The 14,952-nt window shown below is 38.5% G+C and overlaps 1 protein-coding gene across 1 annotated transcript in view; it reads right to left on the reverse strand.

Annotated features, from left to right (window-relative positions):
- Window positions 1-2,341: 2,341 nt before the first annotated feature.
- The window catches only part of LOC108679805, a 68,340-nt gene continuing 55,729 nt past the window's right edge, over window positions 2,342-14,952 (reverse strand). The window contains exons 16-23 of the mRNA XM_047884749.1: window positions 14,730-14,918; window positions 13,860-14,013; window positions 12,450-12,879; window positions 10,018-10,234; window positions 8,669-9,661; window positions 8,198-8,341; window positions 4,643-4,757; window positions 2,342-4,213 (exon numbers count right to left, since the gene is read on the reverse strand). Coding sequence (XP_047740705.1) covers window positions 3,717-4,213; window positions 4,643-4,757; window positions 8,198-8,341; window positions 8,669-9,661; window positions 10,018-10,234; window positions 12,450-12,879; window positions 13,860-14,013; window positions 14,730-14,918 — 2,739 coding nt within the window. The 3' untranslated portion in view covers window positions 2,342-3,716. The remainder of the gene's footprint in view (window positions 4,214-4,642; window positions 4,758-8,197; window positions 8,342-8,668; window positions 9,662-10,017; window positions 10,235-12,449; window positions 12,880-13,859; window positions 14,014-14,729; window positions 14,919-14,952) is intronic.

Below are 14,952 nucleotides of genomic sequence, written 5' to 3' on the forward strand. Positions count from 1 at the left end.
CCTCCAGACGGAAGAAAAATTATCGCAAGGAATTTATAACGCTCCAAGTTACAAAAAGTACGTAGTTAAATGGGCTTCGTTACATTTTCTTCTGCAAAGAATGAAGACACTTGAAATATAATAATAATTGGAGAAATTAAGTCTGGTGTCTTACAATCGTCCTTTTGAATTTTACTTCGATGGAAGTTCTTCTAAATCTCTACGAAGCAAATGTGTTTAGTGAGACTATATGAATGGCAGCGGAGATTATCCTTGAACTTTACCTGGCGCGAAAATGTTACAAATTAAGAGTGAAAATATTGAAGTGAATGTCCACGTAGAATTCGATGAGAAAGCCATTGAGACGATTATTGACATCGAAGAATGGAATCAAATATTTGGGACTGTTGGAATTAATAATTGTCTACGGTCTTCGCCATCAAACCTGCTTAAATTCTTTTAAAATCATAAGACGTTCGTTATTAATAAATAATGCACTCGCCAAATTAGTGACTAATATTACCGTGGTAAGCATCTCCTTGGGCCTGCTGAGACTAAATGCCCATATTACTCCCAAATATACCTCACAAACTTAATCATAGTCATTGTTCATTACAAACATAGAGTGTGTTTTCAGTAAATTAAGTTAACGGGCAAAAATCGGGGGGAGATCTTACAGAAGCATTCAAGGCAACTGTAATAGCAACACTAAAAAATCTGATTAAATTGTTACCACTGGCAAAGCCTACTGCGTATAGAATTCCCTTGCCTCACTAAATAAAGAATTAAATTTCAATAATATCTATACAATCTTTATATTCATTTATTTATACTTATTTACAGACTAAAATTTTTTGCAACAATCTATACACCAGAGAGGCGCTCATATAGCTCTATCAAACATGTCGGTAACACTTATATGGTAAAGCTACAAAACCTCACACTCCTACCATAGGGTCTTTGTTAAAGCTCAGCGTTGCTTACGAGAGTAAGGAACTCTCATGGTGTCTGCAATGTTCCGTTTGGGACCATCTTAAGAGTACGATTCTTTTGTGCGGCGCAAGCTGGGGTGTTGCAGATACCATTACCAATAGCTGTCCAATTGAGAGCTCAACAAGTCGCTCAAGGTTCCAGAACAAATGCTTCCCCGTAAAGTCAAAACAATTTTGAATTTTAAAATGGAGGTACTGCTTAAGCGACGGCCAGATTGCTGATTAACTATATTGAAGTGATTTATTTAGCTAACAAGCGAACGCCTTGGCAGGGGTGCAAGGGACCTTAGTGCTAGGAAGCTAAAAGACGATAAGAATGATTGTGCTCCAGACGTCATAGAAGGCACCCCTTGGCGGAGCTCGGAAGAAGGGCTCGAGCTTCTCCAGAGCGCACCAAAATGAGCACCTCGGTCCATTCCGTTCACATCAACGCTTGCGATCCATTAAATTATTAATTAAGCTAACGCAGGAGTACAAAATCTGATTTCCGGGATCACGAGGACTAAATAATTTATTTGGGCTAGTGGTATTACCCTCAAAGGGTGTAGGGTTATTTTTGAGTGAAACTCAAACTGAAGAGTTACTTCTCGAACATGAGGCAATTTTTTTTTAAATTAGCGGTGTGTAAAAAGTTTCACTTGCACTCACGAAACTACAAAATATTTTGTGCATGAATGATACGCGCAACGAAACCAAAATTATAATCATGTTGCAGGCAGTCAAGAAATATATTTTTTCCATCGTTTCCCGGAATGCGGGCCTTTGAATCAGTTAAAAGAAAGGTAGTTATTGGAATAGGCTTTTTATTGATTCTAGTGCATCATTAATTTAGTTCAATGACATTTAGTGTGCTTAAAAAGTGCATATTATTAGTTCAGCATTTAGTTCCATGAGCTAATGCCGTGTTTATTGTTTATCACCGCAGTGTAATAATAATAATAATAATAATAATAATAATAATAATAATAATAATGATAATAATAATAATAATGATAATAATAATAATAATAATAATAATAATAATAATAATAATAATAATAATAATAATCATAATCGAAACTTAGAGAATAAACGCTGAGTATCACCTCCTAAACGTTCGCAATGTTTACTTGACTAATATACCAAAAGTTTTCATAAGTCTGTGAGCACGACGTGACCTTCATATAGTTATGCATGAGAGAAATGGAGATTACAGGGATAGAATTAAGATTTAAGATGCAGAAATAACTAAGCGCGCGAATAAAAATGAAAAAATTTATAATTTTCTGACGTTAATTATCACGGAAAAAATCAAAATTAAAAATTCAATAAAATTTCGTTATATTAAAATTCAATAAAATTTCGATACATAACAAGTCATGTTTCTTAAAAAACAAAAATTTTAAGAGAAATTAAAAATTTGACTTTTTATTAAAAATTCTATGTGATTTGTGAGCTGTCGTGCTTCCTGGACAGCTTACAATTCATCCTCGAAACAGTCAATTTATTTTAGCGTGACATTTCTAGCTAAGTAACGCTCATCAAAAACAAATAACTTATATCAAACTTCATTAACAGAAAGACAACAAACTGAGAGTCGGATGACCAGGTAAGTGACAGATTTTTTTGGCGGTGTGTGATTTATTTTAGTGAATTTGATTAATAAAATGTGAATACCAGTGATTTGAGCAGCGTTTCTCTAATAAGATGCAATGAATAATTATGAATAGAAAAATTAGGTTAAACCTTTGGCTTTAGTGCAATTGAACCGAAACACGGTGCGATTATAACGTTGTAAATTGATGTAGACTGCAAGCAATTGGTAAACAACTGAGAAATGAATATTTTTACAGGCCTTAAAGGCTATTGGAAACTACTAATGCAGACTGATTTACTTAAGCGCTCATAAAATAACCATTCAAAGTCATAAACGGAAACGTCCTTAATCAGAAGGTTAGTTGCAGGCTTCCGAGTTGATCGAAACAATTGACACAACTTTGGCAGTTCAATCCTACAAGAACCATTTTATCAAAAAAAATTTGAACCTTTATTCGAATGAATTTTCCAGTGTTTAATAAGGAAAAAAGCGGAAGAGCAAAACTTAAATTCGCGGTGATTTCAATTTCTATAACTCATGCAATCGTTTCTCTTTGCTTTCACCTCAACCTTATCATGCTTGTTCATAAGATAACACTCGCCACACTCACACAGCAGTTCACTGCGATACATCTGCTGAATTAAAGACTAAAAGAGGAGGGGCGGTAGCGCGAAGCTCCATCTTACGATGCACGCACCAGAACCGAGGGTTGAGGGAGGGATGAGGGCTTACCTTCTACTAGTGTTGTGATGAAGCACCTCTTGTTATCACATTTAGCAAAAAACACACACAACAATCCTAGCCGTTTGAACGAGCAACACCAGTGCAACGTGACTCGTGAAAGTAATAACAAGAAAATGCCCGTTTTTATACTACTGTATAACCCATTTACATATATCATTCCTCTCCCTCACATATTGCTAATCTATACTTACTTTACAGTAAATGCAAAGTTATGTACATTAATCTCTTTCGAACGTACGATATCGCTTGAGCAACAGGCCAGTCGGGTACGATCGCACGAATTTTTCGCCATTTCAGGTGTAACACAAAGTAGTTTCGCAAAACCAACCGGCCCGAAGATTGATCACTCTACTCCAGCCACTTCTCGAACTGATAAATAAGCAATAAAATTGATGTGTAGTGGCTCCATTATAAGATGTGTCACATCATAGGTACTCGACGATGTCACATTTAATTGTAATGTTAGGACAAGAAGACATGGCGCAGTCTCTTCTACCTGACTGTATGCCGCGTTGCCTCTCACTCAGAAGCTTCTGAAATATGGGCAGTATTGAGGTGCTGTGGTCCAGCGCGTTGTCCGAAACATTACGGGCTTTGGAAGCCATGAGGGCTGCCGCCACTGAACTCGTGGTCGCTCTCGATCGGATCCCTGAGAAAGATCTGCCCCGGAGTGACGAAGTATATGCGGACACCCCTGAGCCGTCCATACCACGGCCCTTGGCCGTCGGGTAATCGCTCGTCGGATCTTGATAGTGTGGGTGATGTCTTGGCAAGGTGCCGCCCAGAGCTAGCGTCCCTCCGCGACCTTCCATTTGTCTCTGCTGTTCCAGCAGAAAAACCGGATCCGCAAGCCTGTTCTCCAGCTCCAGGTGCTCGAAGTTGTAGTGTGGTTCGCTCGTTGTCCGGTGAAGGCTCATTAGTTCTGGCAAATAAAATTAACAGCGTGCGTTTAATTTGCTGGTTTGGCATGTCTATAAATCGTAAGTGAATTATTCCCATATTGTTAATTGGTACATTAAAAAATAAAGTTTCATTATATCAAAATTAAAGTTATTAATGTTGGAAAACTAAATTGTCAAAATTTTGTGAAAAATCTAGTCTAGTGAAAATTCTTATTGAATAATGTGTGGAAATAACTATGAAAACTGCAACTAAACAGATGTTCCCCAAAGTTTTAAATGGAATCTTATATAATCTAAATAAAACGGAATCTAAATTTTAATCATCAGATAAAAATGTTAACCACTTTTGAGTGATAATTCATTACATGAATTTCCTTTCAAACTCCGCCCTTCATATACATAGAACCGTACGTCTAGATTGAATAAAATAAATTCTAGCGACAACTCACCGCGGGCTGAGCCTCGTACCGTCGGGTTCGCTATGTCGTCGGACGAGGCGACCGAGTCGGACATTTCCCCGTTGAGAATGAACGGTGGGAGGTGGGGGAGGGGATTCGGGCGCGTCTGAGGGGGAAAGATCAAATTTGCCGATGATAAATTGGACCGAAGTGCTGATGATAAATTTGATGGAATTGCAGATAAAATTCAGGGACCCGTGATTTGCTAAGCCTTAGCAGTCAAGGCCACATCCATAAGGATTGATTCATTTAAAAATGTCACGTGTCGTGACCTATTATCGTCTGGAATCCCAGCATCGATCCAGAATTCTAGCAGTGTGTCCCAGCCAAAAACTGTAGAATTATTAATTAATAGATTCATGATACCGACATTAATTTTTTATTCTTTCACACACAGAAGCAACACAGCACGACTCAATAGAAAAGAAAAGACATGCTATTTGGTAATAAAAGCTTTCAGGTTAAAAGCCCATACAAGCTATAAAAAAGTTGCGCGGGCGTAATAGGTGCCAAGCATCTGAATGCAATAGTGGCAACAAGTAAAACAAATATTTATCCGAAATAATACATCCTAAAGAAAATGCAGTACATAAGTGAATTGTAATAAGAAAAAAAACCTTTGTGATAAACAAAGTTAAATAATAATAATGGATATGCTACGGTTCATTCTGAAATCATCAGGCAGTTCATTAAAATGTTTTACACAATTAAAAACAGTATCATTTTTCCCTATTTCTAAACGGACCGGTGGAAGGTTGAGACGAACGCCTCTGGTATCATGAAAATGAGGAAGAACAAGAGAGGCAAAAAAAGTTCAAAAAGACGCTGATCATGAAAAAGTGTCCTATTCGTGATTTTTAAAAGCTTAAATTTGTACATGCCGTCGAGTTTCAGGATTTTTGACTGTCCATATAATTCATTAGTACGAATCAATGGTACATAGTTAACATATCTAACCCTAAAGATTGACCGAAGTGTCAACGTGATAACCGTATTTTGTACAGAGAGGCACTCCACCCCATATTATACATACATGAGTATTAGAAAATTTACATAAAAACAACGCATATAGAAGAGCGTTCTTAACGAGGAGAAAGGTAGGATACTTGATAGAGTATGTAACAATCCATGGGCTTTGCTAAGCCCTTGGCAAACGTAATTAATATGTTTTTGAAAAGACATTTTATTGTCAAGGATTAAGCCTAGATGACGAAAATCATCAACCCAATCTAAGATTGATCCATTAAAAGTGATGTTCCAAGTGGCGACAATTGGTCTAGACGTAAAAAGCATCAGTTTAGTTTTATCATGATAAGAATCCTTATAAAACATGATGGGCATACACTGCAAAGTTGCGAAGTTGTATTTAACGGAGTATGACTACCCAGTCAAAATTAGAAGCAGTGTGTTAGCAGGGCCGGCGCCAACAAAGAGCATGATGGAAGTAGGGGTAAATATCGTGTTAAATTTCTTGCTCTAGTTACTGTCGACACATCTATAACATTTACTGTATTTGAATTAATGGTTTTGACGAAATATTAGATTTTAGGTTTAGTAAAAGCTTATTGTTTACAAAAATGGATTGAAAATTGTGTTAACTTAATTTTACGTTGCTCCATAATCCATCAGCATAAGAAAATTAACTTTATAACGAAAGTGTCTTTGAATTTTTACAGCCGGAAATTGTTGTCGATTTCTTCTTGGGGACAAATATATGCTCTCCTTGAGCCAGTTGCTTTGTAAATAACATTAAAATGTCAGGGATACGTTGAAAACATGTTTTACTTGAAGCTATTTGGGTGCAAGAAACAAAGAACAAATTCATTTTTGAAATTCTCTTCTTCCAATATTTGAGCGTCTGTGAGACGAACTCCCGGTAGACCTTACTTCATATTCAAGGATATCTTGAACGCGCTTGAGCCAGACAAATAGCCATCAGGTTTTGTTCCTTCCAGAGCACGAGAAAATGAATCGATTGTTCAATGAATTTTTCATGCACTGCTATGCTGATTGCCGAGACAGGAGAGTGCGTGTTGCGACTCCATTCTAGTCTCACACGTCACGCGATGTAGGACTCAGTGCGTATTGCATTCGTTTCTCCTCACTAGCTGTGCATACGAGCAGTGAACATATATGTTTTAAGGTACTTTCGGAAATGAGAGATGTGTTTGTAAATTTTATTTACAAACACAATATAACGTTGATGTTTAGCATCTGAAGGTATGAGCTGAAAAGCATTGCACGCTCTATCGTCCTGCTCAATGGCAGGGATATATTCATTCAAATAAAGCAACACCATTAGTTATATTTTGAATATTCTTCACTATGTTTCGTTCAGTTATCGCGTTGATGAATTACAAAGAAGCAAATTGAACTTTTTTGGTTAAATGCAATATAAAACACATGAACAAAGCGCTACACGTGAAAGCGCTACACGCTATACTCTGTTTTTACAGTCCCAAACTGCGGACGAAGGCGTGCGTAAAGCTTTTTCTTCTTGCACCGTTGCCACGGCAACGTGTCATATTATAGGCTATGAGCTCTATTGGAGGAACTTCATATAAAGATGAAGCAAATGCAATCATATGGTAAGATGTAATAATCAGATTATTTGATAAAAATTGATATGATTTTACTATAATTTTAAAGTAATTATTTTATTGTATGCCCATTCCATCACATTTAATGCTTGTAGCTGCGATGTTTGATCACAAAATTTTCTACCAGAGACATCGTTGAGCATCGCTTAACTCCGAAACCGTAACCAATAAATTATATTTGCTTGAACAAATATAATTGGCCCGCATATTATTATAAATAATATAAATTATAAATAAATTATAATTATATATTATTATTATAATTATGATAATATAAATTATAAATAATTATTATATATAATTATTTGTTTGGCCCGCCGCTCAGGTACACCGCCCTCTTTTTACGTATTTAATACATTAACTACAATAAAGTCATTACCTGATTGTCAGGGTTCCTTCTTAGTGTCATATTCACTACAATACAATAACGATAAGACTGTAAATGCCGAAGCAGCTTTGCCGAAATAGTATATATAGCTTGCTACACGAGGAAACAACTGGCCTTCCCTCCCTGAGTGAGGGCTTATTAGGTTATTGCCTTATTGGCTTTTTAGGTAATTGCTTAATTAGGTAACACGTCATAGGACATTTCCAAGATTTCACATAGAAAAAGAGACACTATTGCTTCGGAAGTCTTGATAAAATTTGACCTTCTAAGGAAGCATATTTATTCCTCATTTCACTCGTCAGGAAACATTTTTAATTCCCCCAAATTGCATCATGGACTTGAAAACGGCTTACACAAGACATCAGATATGAATAAATGTGCCTCTTTTGGAGATCGCGCAAGGACTCGTATTTTGTCTCTGGAGAAAGACATGAGCAGTTACTGACTGGAGATCGCGCAAGGACTCGTATTTTGTCTCTGGAGAAAGACATGAGCAGTTACTGACTGGAGATCGCGCAAGGACTCGTATTTTGTCTCTGGAGAAAGACATGAACTGACCGCGCGTGCGTTGGCAGCTCTGAAGTGGCGGCGTGGCAGCGCGTCGCTGCGGGCCGAAGTGACGCTGTAGATGCTGCCGCGGCTGCTCATCGTGGCCAGACTCTCCTCCGAAGCGGCGCGCCCGCCATCGCCCCCCGACACCCACTTCACCAACACAACATTAATTATGTCAACAATGTACTAGTATTTACTGTTATGTTTTTTTTTTGTTATGCATTCATCTGAAGATACAAAGTTGTGATGAGAAGATAGATACTCGTAAAAGATAATAGCGAACGAAAAACGAGTTGGCATCATCTGCTATACCAAAAAATTGGGTATTAGAAAGGCCTATTAATATTGGTGTTGTGATACCTTAATACTATTGTCCCAAGTCCATACTTGAATAGAAATAACAATTTTTAATGGAAAATATAAACATTTATCACTAAGATAATCTGGATGAAGATGAGATATGATCATCAATGGTACCTGATGTTCGGGGCTGTCGTGCGTGGGTGAGGCCCGAGATGAAGGTCCCGTGACACTCCACGTGTCGTGTGCAGGTGTGTAGCGATCTCTTGATGGTTCATCGAGCTGCGGTCGATCTAGAAGCGGTGAACTTCGACTTCCCCTTGATATGCCTATTGAGTCTTGGGACGGCGAACGTCGTGATACAACTTCTCCGAAACTATCTCTTCTCAGCCTGGACCGTGATATGCTCCTTGATGATTCCCGCTCCTCCATGTCTCTTCTTCGAGTCCAGTCTTCCTTATACTCCTGCTCGAAGTCAGCCTCAGTAAGAGGGATCCGAGGGTTTAATTCTTCATTGGAACGATTGCGAACGCGGTAAGAGTCTGCACCAATCAGATGCGGAGGCTCACTCGCCCGTCGCGAAGTGGAAACTCTTTGATTTAGGTTCATATTGGCCCGAATGTTGCTGTTCTTTTGGATAGTGGGAGCTGCGCCTGCCATTGTGTTGTTGACGATAGTAAGATCAGGCGGGCGTCTGGCTGTAAAGTTGGTTCTATCATCAAGGTTGTTCAGAGGAACATAAACATTACGAGGCACTTGAGAATAGTTGTCCGGGCATTGGCCTTCGGCCATGCGGCTTGAGCCCATCGGCAAAAGGGGAAATTCGTTTCCTCGGGATTGTCTTCTGCTGTCGTGCCTTCTTTGACTGCTAATTATGCCATGTTCATTGTAATGGTAATCTTGTTCATCACTCATTGACGGCACTGCTGATTCTATAGGACCAAATCCATAGGACATTCTACGGTCTAGGGCCGATTCCATATCCACACGCTGGCTCATGACTACTCCAGGAGGATACTGAGGGGCTGGATACAGGGGCTGGTCCATGCGAGGAGGTAAAGGTGGATTTTCCATTGAATTTAACTGCATCTCGTGTTGCATTATCCCTGGATTGTAGTCATGGCAGTAAGTCGATGAGTAGCCGACGGATGATATGGGAGGCAATCTTTCCTGTAAAGTGAAAGATTTTTCGAAACTTCATTGCCTCTTCAGAACTATCAAATTTTGGAGAAAACTGCAGAGTTGAATGCACCTATTTACTCATTATTTGCAGATACTTTTCAGGAAAAGGCTGCGAGAATATTAGTAGGCAACCTTTCATAACATGATTTTTCCGTGAAAACATTTTTTACCAATTATAGAAATAAAAAAAACAGTAACAGTCGCACTCTAGATTAGCTAGAAGAGTTTTCAAACAAGCAATATATGACAAAAAATATTACCAGAAACTCAGCTAATAAGCGGAATTATTTTGAAAACGTTATCCACTCGCACTATCCAAAGATTAATTAATTCTATGTTTCTACCTGCGCCTTGCGGCCGCGAGGTGGTAGAGCTGGGGCAGGTTCTGAAGGAGGCGCAGAAGGCAGGATGGGGTGTGGTGGCGGCGGTGCAAGATCCTGCATTGCGATGCACTCGACTTGACCCTCACTCTTGGTGTACCCGCCCTCGAGTCTGAAGGAGACGCTTTTGCTAATGTCGCGAGGCGTCTGAGATGGTGAGACGAACGACACGCCTCGGCTACTGAAATACAAGTCAAATACGGGATATTTTGCAGTGCGAGAACTCAATTTAATAACAACGCCGGATTTTGTCGAAAGCTGAAACTCAAAACGTTTATTGGCTGCAAAATTACCAGCAAGACTTTAGGGATACCTGCCTTCAGGCACTCATGTTATAGCGTGAATGCGCTATGTTGCTGCTAATGCATTGATCAAACCTTATTACATAATTAGAAGGAAAAATAACTAGTTCTCGTACTTGGAGTGTATTTACAATAGTTCCATATCTTAATTTTTAGTGTATTAACGGAAAAGATAACGTTGCAAATTCAACTAAACCAATATAAATATAAATATATGAACTTGAGGAAGGCTTTTATGCTAAACAAGACGTAATCAAACTTTATGTCGGCGAGAGAAGACGGATAATTTATAATAATTTCGGAGATCCTTAAAAATTTCAAAATGAACGATTAATAAAATAAATTAATTTATAAAGTGCATGCGTTTGATCTTACTGAAATAAATATAAGCTGGCTTGGTGAATTTTTTAAATCAATTTCTCTGTTTTTATTCGACATACAAGCCGTCTTCAGATAATTTTTGAGTTCAATGAAAATGTTAAATTGAAAATCTTCCATGTAACATCAAACGCTTTCCTAGAGTAAAAAAATAAGTTACAATTGTTAGATCCAATAAATAAGACATAAAAATATGCACAAAACTGACAGTTCATATTTCTAATAGATATGAGAGTGTTGGCGCTAAACAAGCAAAGAGTGCGTCATGCCGAAACTATTGAAATTTTATTATTTTTAAGTTAGAGGAACACATTTCTTACACGTTGGGGGGAAGGCGGGAAGAAGAAATCGTAAAAGATTAAATCCATTCACATGTAGCTCTGAAATTAAATAAAAAAAGGCATACCTGTACACTGACTTAACAAAATATTTTATAATAGCTAGGATTGAACTTCCATGTTGATGAGTTAAAATGATTATTCGTAAAAAATTATGATTTCCAGCCTCAAACACTCATGCTGAACGTTGGTTGAAACGTTCATTTCATGAATGAAAGGAAAACTGTGTAAAATAACGAACACGAGTTGAAATGTTTGTTCCTACACGGAAGGCGTCGCGGGCTGAAGCAAAAATTTTCAATAGGTTCAGGAGAATGTGGTAAAAATATCCAGCATGAACGGGAACTGAAAAACATTTTGACAGGAAGAATATTGTACAGAAACTAGAATTTCACGAATACGATGGGGACAATGGGAAGAGGTAAAATTGCATAAAATTTCATTACTTTTTCCACACAAAGGACTTCATGGATATGGAAAAGCAAGCAAATGGAGGTTAACAAGAATTATTCATGCTTCGCAAAGTTGCATCGCTGTTATCGCGAGTCAACGGCGTATAGAAGGGACAGGAATCAACAACTGCATGACAATCGAACTAATAAAATCGAGCTCATAAGTCAACGCACTTCAAGGACAATGCGTGCGTATGAAATGAGATGCAGTTTAGACAGGTCAAGAGCCAAGTTTCACGAATTAAGTTTGCAAGATATTAAAAAAATCTTGAGAGATAATACGAATGGTACATATCTAGAATTTATGCATAAATAGTAGGAAAATGCTAATATTTAGTGAGAAAGTACCATACAGAATACATGTGGCATGTAGGGTGTTCTTCTTGACCAATGACGAGCAAATATGTCAAAAATATTAATAACTCATTATAATCACCAATTATAGCCCTACGAATATTCAAGTTTTAAATATAACTTTCTATGTATTCTAATCCAAATAAGCGATCTTATTGAATCGGAGTGACAGCAAGCATTAATGAGAATGTTTTATTGCGAACTTGTTTGCTTATCCGGAGTCTTAATATTAGACTCGTGCGGAGAGGAATTCAAGGCCTCTCTAGGGAAGGAGTGTGAGTGTTTTATAATATAACTGCCTTAAACTTTTGCAAGCAAGGAAGCAAGCAGTCGGTCCATGTCGTACATGGATTGCAAGCGGCCTCAATGGCGTGTGATGGGCGGACATAACACAGGCGTTAGTGGCCACCGTCAAAGTAGATGCCAATCTACAAAACGAATCAAGTTAAGCTACGCAAGAAACTATGGGAAGGAGGTGGTGCTTCATGGCATCAATCAAGTGAAAGCAGTACTCTTCTCCGAAGTAGCTTGAAGGAAACGCTACGGGAACGGACCAAGAACAAAAAACTAACCGGGTGACCCGATCTAGGTCTTCATCTTTGGAGGTGGAGTTAACAATTTCAGAAGTAGAGGTTTCAATAAGGCTATGTTCTGGCGAAGTGATGGCATCAGGGATAATATTCGAGGAAATGTTTGGGGTTATTTCTGGGGGAGCGGTGGCGGTGGGATCAAACTCAGAAGATGAACGGACATTTAATTTGGGTACATTTGAGTCATCTGGGAACGGATTGAGGATTGCTGGAATGGGAACCACGGGCAAGTTGTTGTTATTAGAGTTCGGCACGTGAGTGTGGTTGTTTGTTGTAAGTTGTGTATGGTGAATGGATGTAGTGGAGGTGGTGAGGGTAGAGAGGGGGTAGTGAGATGTCACATACTCAGCATTGTGACTTGAACATAACGAAGTCTCCTCAGTTATTTCAGCTGCGTCTCCAGTTGATGGACCTGATGAGAAAACGAAAATTAAATGCATTTTATTATTAACTGTCCATCAACCTCCTGAAGCATAATGAAGTCAAGCGTAAAAAGACTTCCATTTGGGTTTCACATATTAACAATATGCTAAATTTTTTCCTTTACATTTTATTTCTCACTGCCAAGTCACTAATAAATTGTATGTGTCATAATTTGCTTGCCAATATTCGACTGAAATTGGTTTGCACACAAATGGATGCTACTACATGAGTTCTCATTAAGGACTAATCCGGTAAATCAAATGTTAGGCCTAAGCATTTTTGTCTTGAATACCATTTTTTAAACTGAGGAAACCATTAACGTTAGTTAGCGGATTTCAATTGGGCGCAGTATTCTACGGCTAATGGCAAAGTAAATTATACTTTCGTGAATGTGGAGCTTCAACTATATAGGGTTCTTACGTATCAAAATAAATCATGGATTCAAACAGCGCTTTCTTGAATCATAGCGTGTTCTAAAGAGCGCTTTCTTAGTTTAAATTGTAGCGTTTTCTCAGGAGCGCCTCCTTAACTCAAGTTATAGCGTATTCTCAAGAGCGCCTCCTTAACTCAAGTTAAAGCGTTTTCTCAAGAACGCCTCCTTAACTCAAGTTATCGCTTATTCTCAAGAACGCCTCCTTAACTCAAGTTATAGCGTTTTCTCAAGAACGCCTCCTTAACTCAAGTTATAGCGTATTCTCAAGAACGCCTCCTTAACTCAAGTTATCGCTTATTCTCAAGAACGCCTCCTTAACTCAAGTTATCGCTTATCCTCAATAACGCCTCCTTAACTCAAGTTATCGCTTATTCTCAAGAACGCCTCCTTAGCTCAAGTTATAGCGTTTTCTCAAGAATGCCTCCTTAACTTCAGTTCTAGCGCCTCGTAAACTCAGGTGTCATCAAGAACCGGGCCCACTAATGCAATAAGCAAACTGTAGCTACTGACTAATACTAATGCTACAGGCTACGGACCTTCCCAGCCAATATCGAAGTAAGCTCTGCTGGTGTCGGGCGTGGCGCCCCTGGCCTCCGTCACTGCCGCTGCGGCCGCCAGAATCTTGGCGGCTGCCACCTTCTCGGCTGCTATCTCCTCTAGAATTTCATCGCCGTACTTGAGAAGCAGAACCTGATGGCGCGCGAGATACGATATTTTAATTCAAATGGCAGGTACATTCAAACTTGATTGAGTTGGGAGAGGGTCACGTAAAAATTGAAACATGATTCTCGTTGGCACTTATCAAGATAGATATGTACATAATATTATGTACATCAAGGCTGATACGAGAAGAATAGCGTTGCAATTGTTTTCCTAATTTTCCCCCTGAAACTTCTTGGAAATGGGATAATAATAATTATTGTTTTGGTTGTATAAAATTGTGGAGCTAAAAATTAATACGACCAAATAGAGCTAACAACCAGAAATGAATGCAAATAATTTGATCTTAGAACCAAAATATAATATTCGCAAAAAATTGAGCATATAACCAAATACCAGCCCAGCCAAAAGCTGGTAGAACTGTTGCATACTAAGTGAAACGCCCAAAATTGGATATAAAAAAAACAGTTCCAAAGAAAAAGATGGTAATTAATATTATTGAGGGCGCTTCGACACTAGCCAATTATGAATGTACATACTTCTTAAACAATAAAATAATCATATCCGACTCGTCATTAATATTACCATGGTGATAAAAAATTACACGTGTAGTCGGACCTGGCAATGGGCAAGGTCAACTTTATAAGCAACACGCGGCGCCCGTTCATCAAACACATCAAATCCTCAACTTTTGTTGATAGCTCTGCTCGAAATAACATAAATACGCTTGAAAAAGTGGAACTTACTTGTAGTTCTTGTTCTTTGTCGCGCAGCACCTGCTTCTGCATTTGTCTCTCACTCTCAGCTTTTTTCATCTGGTCGTGCAGATCCGACACGTCCGATTCAGATTCTTGCCGCTTTGGAGGCTTAAGAGTCGTTCTGATTGCGATGCGCTTGTCAACGGCACCAGAAGGATTTCTTTTTAGTTCAATTAACTGTAAAAGATACACGAGGACTTTTAGCGATAAC

Source organism: Hyalella azteca, unplaced genomic scaffold (genome assembly GCF_000764305.2).
Source record: "Hyalella azteca isolate HAZT.00-mixed unplaced genomic scaffold, Hazt_2.0.2 contig16075, whole genome shotgun sequence".
Lineage (NCBI taxonomy): Eukaryota > Metazoa > Arthropoda > Malacostraca > Amphipoda > Hyalellidae > Hyalella > Hyalella azteca.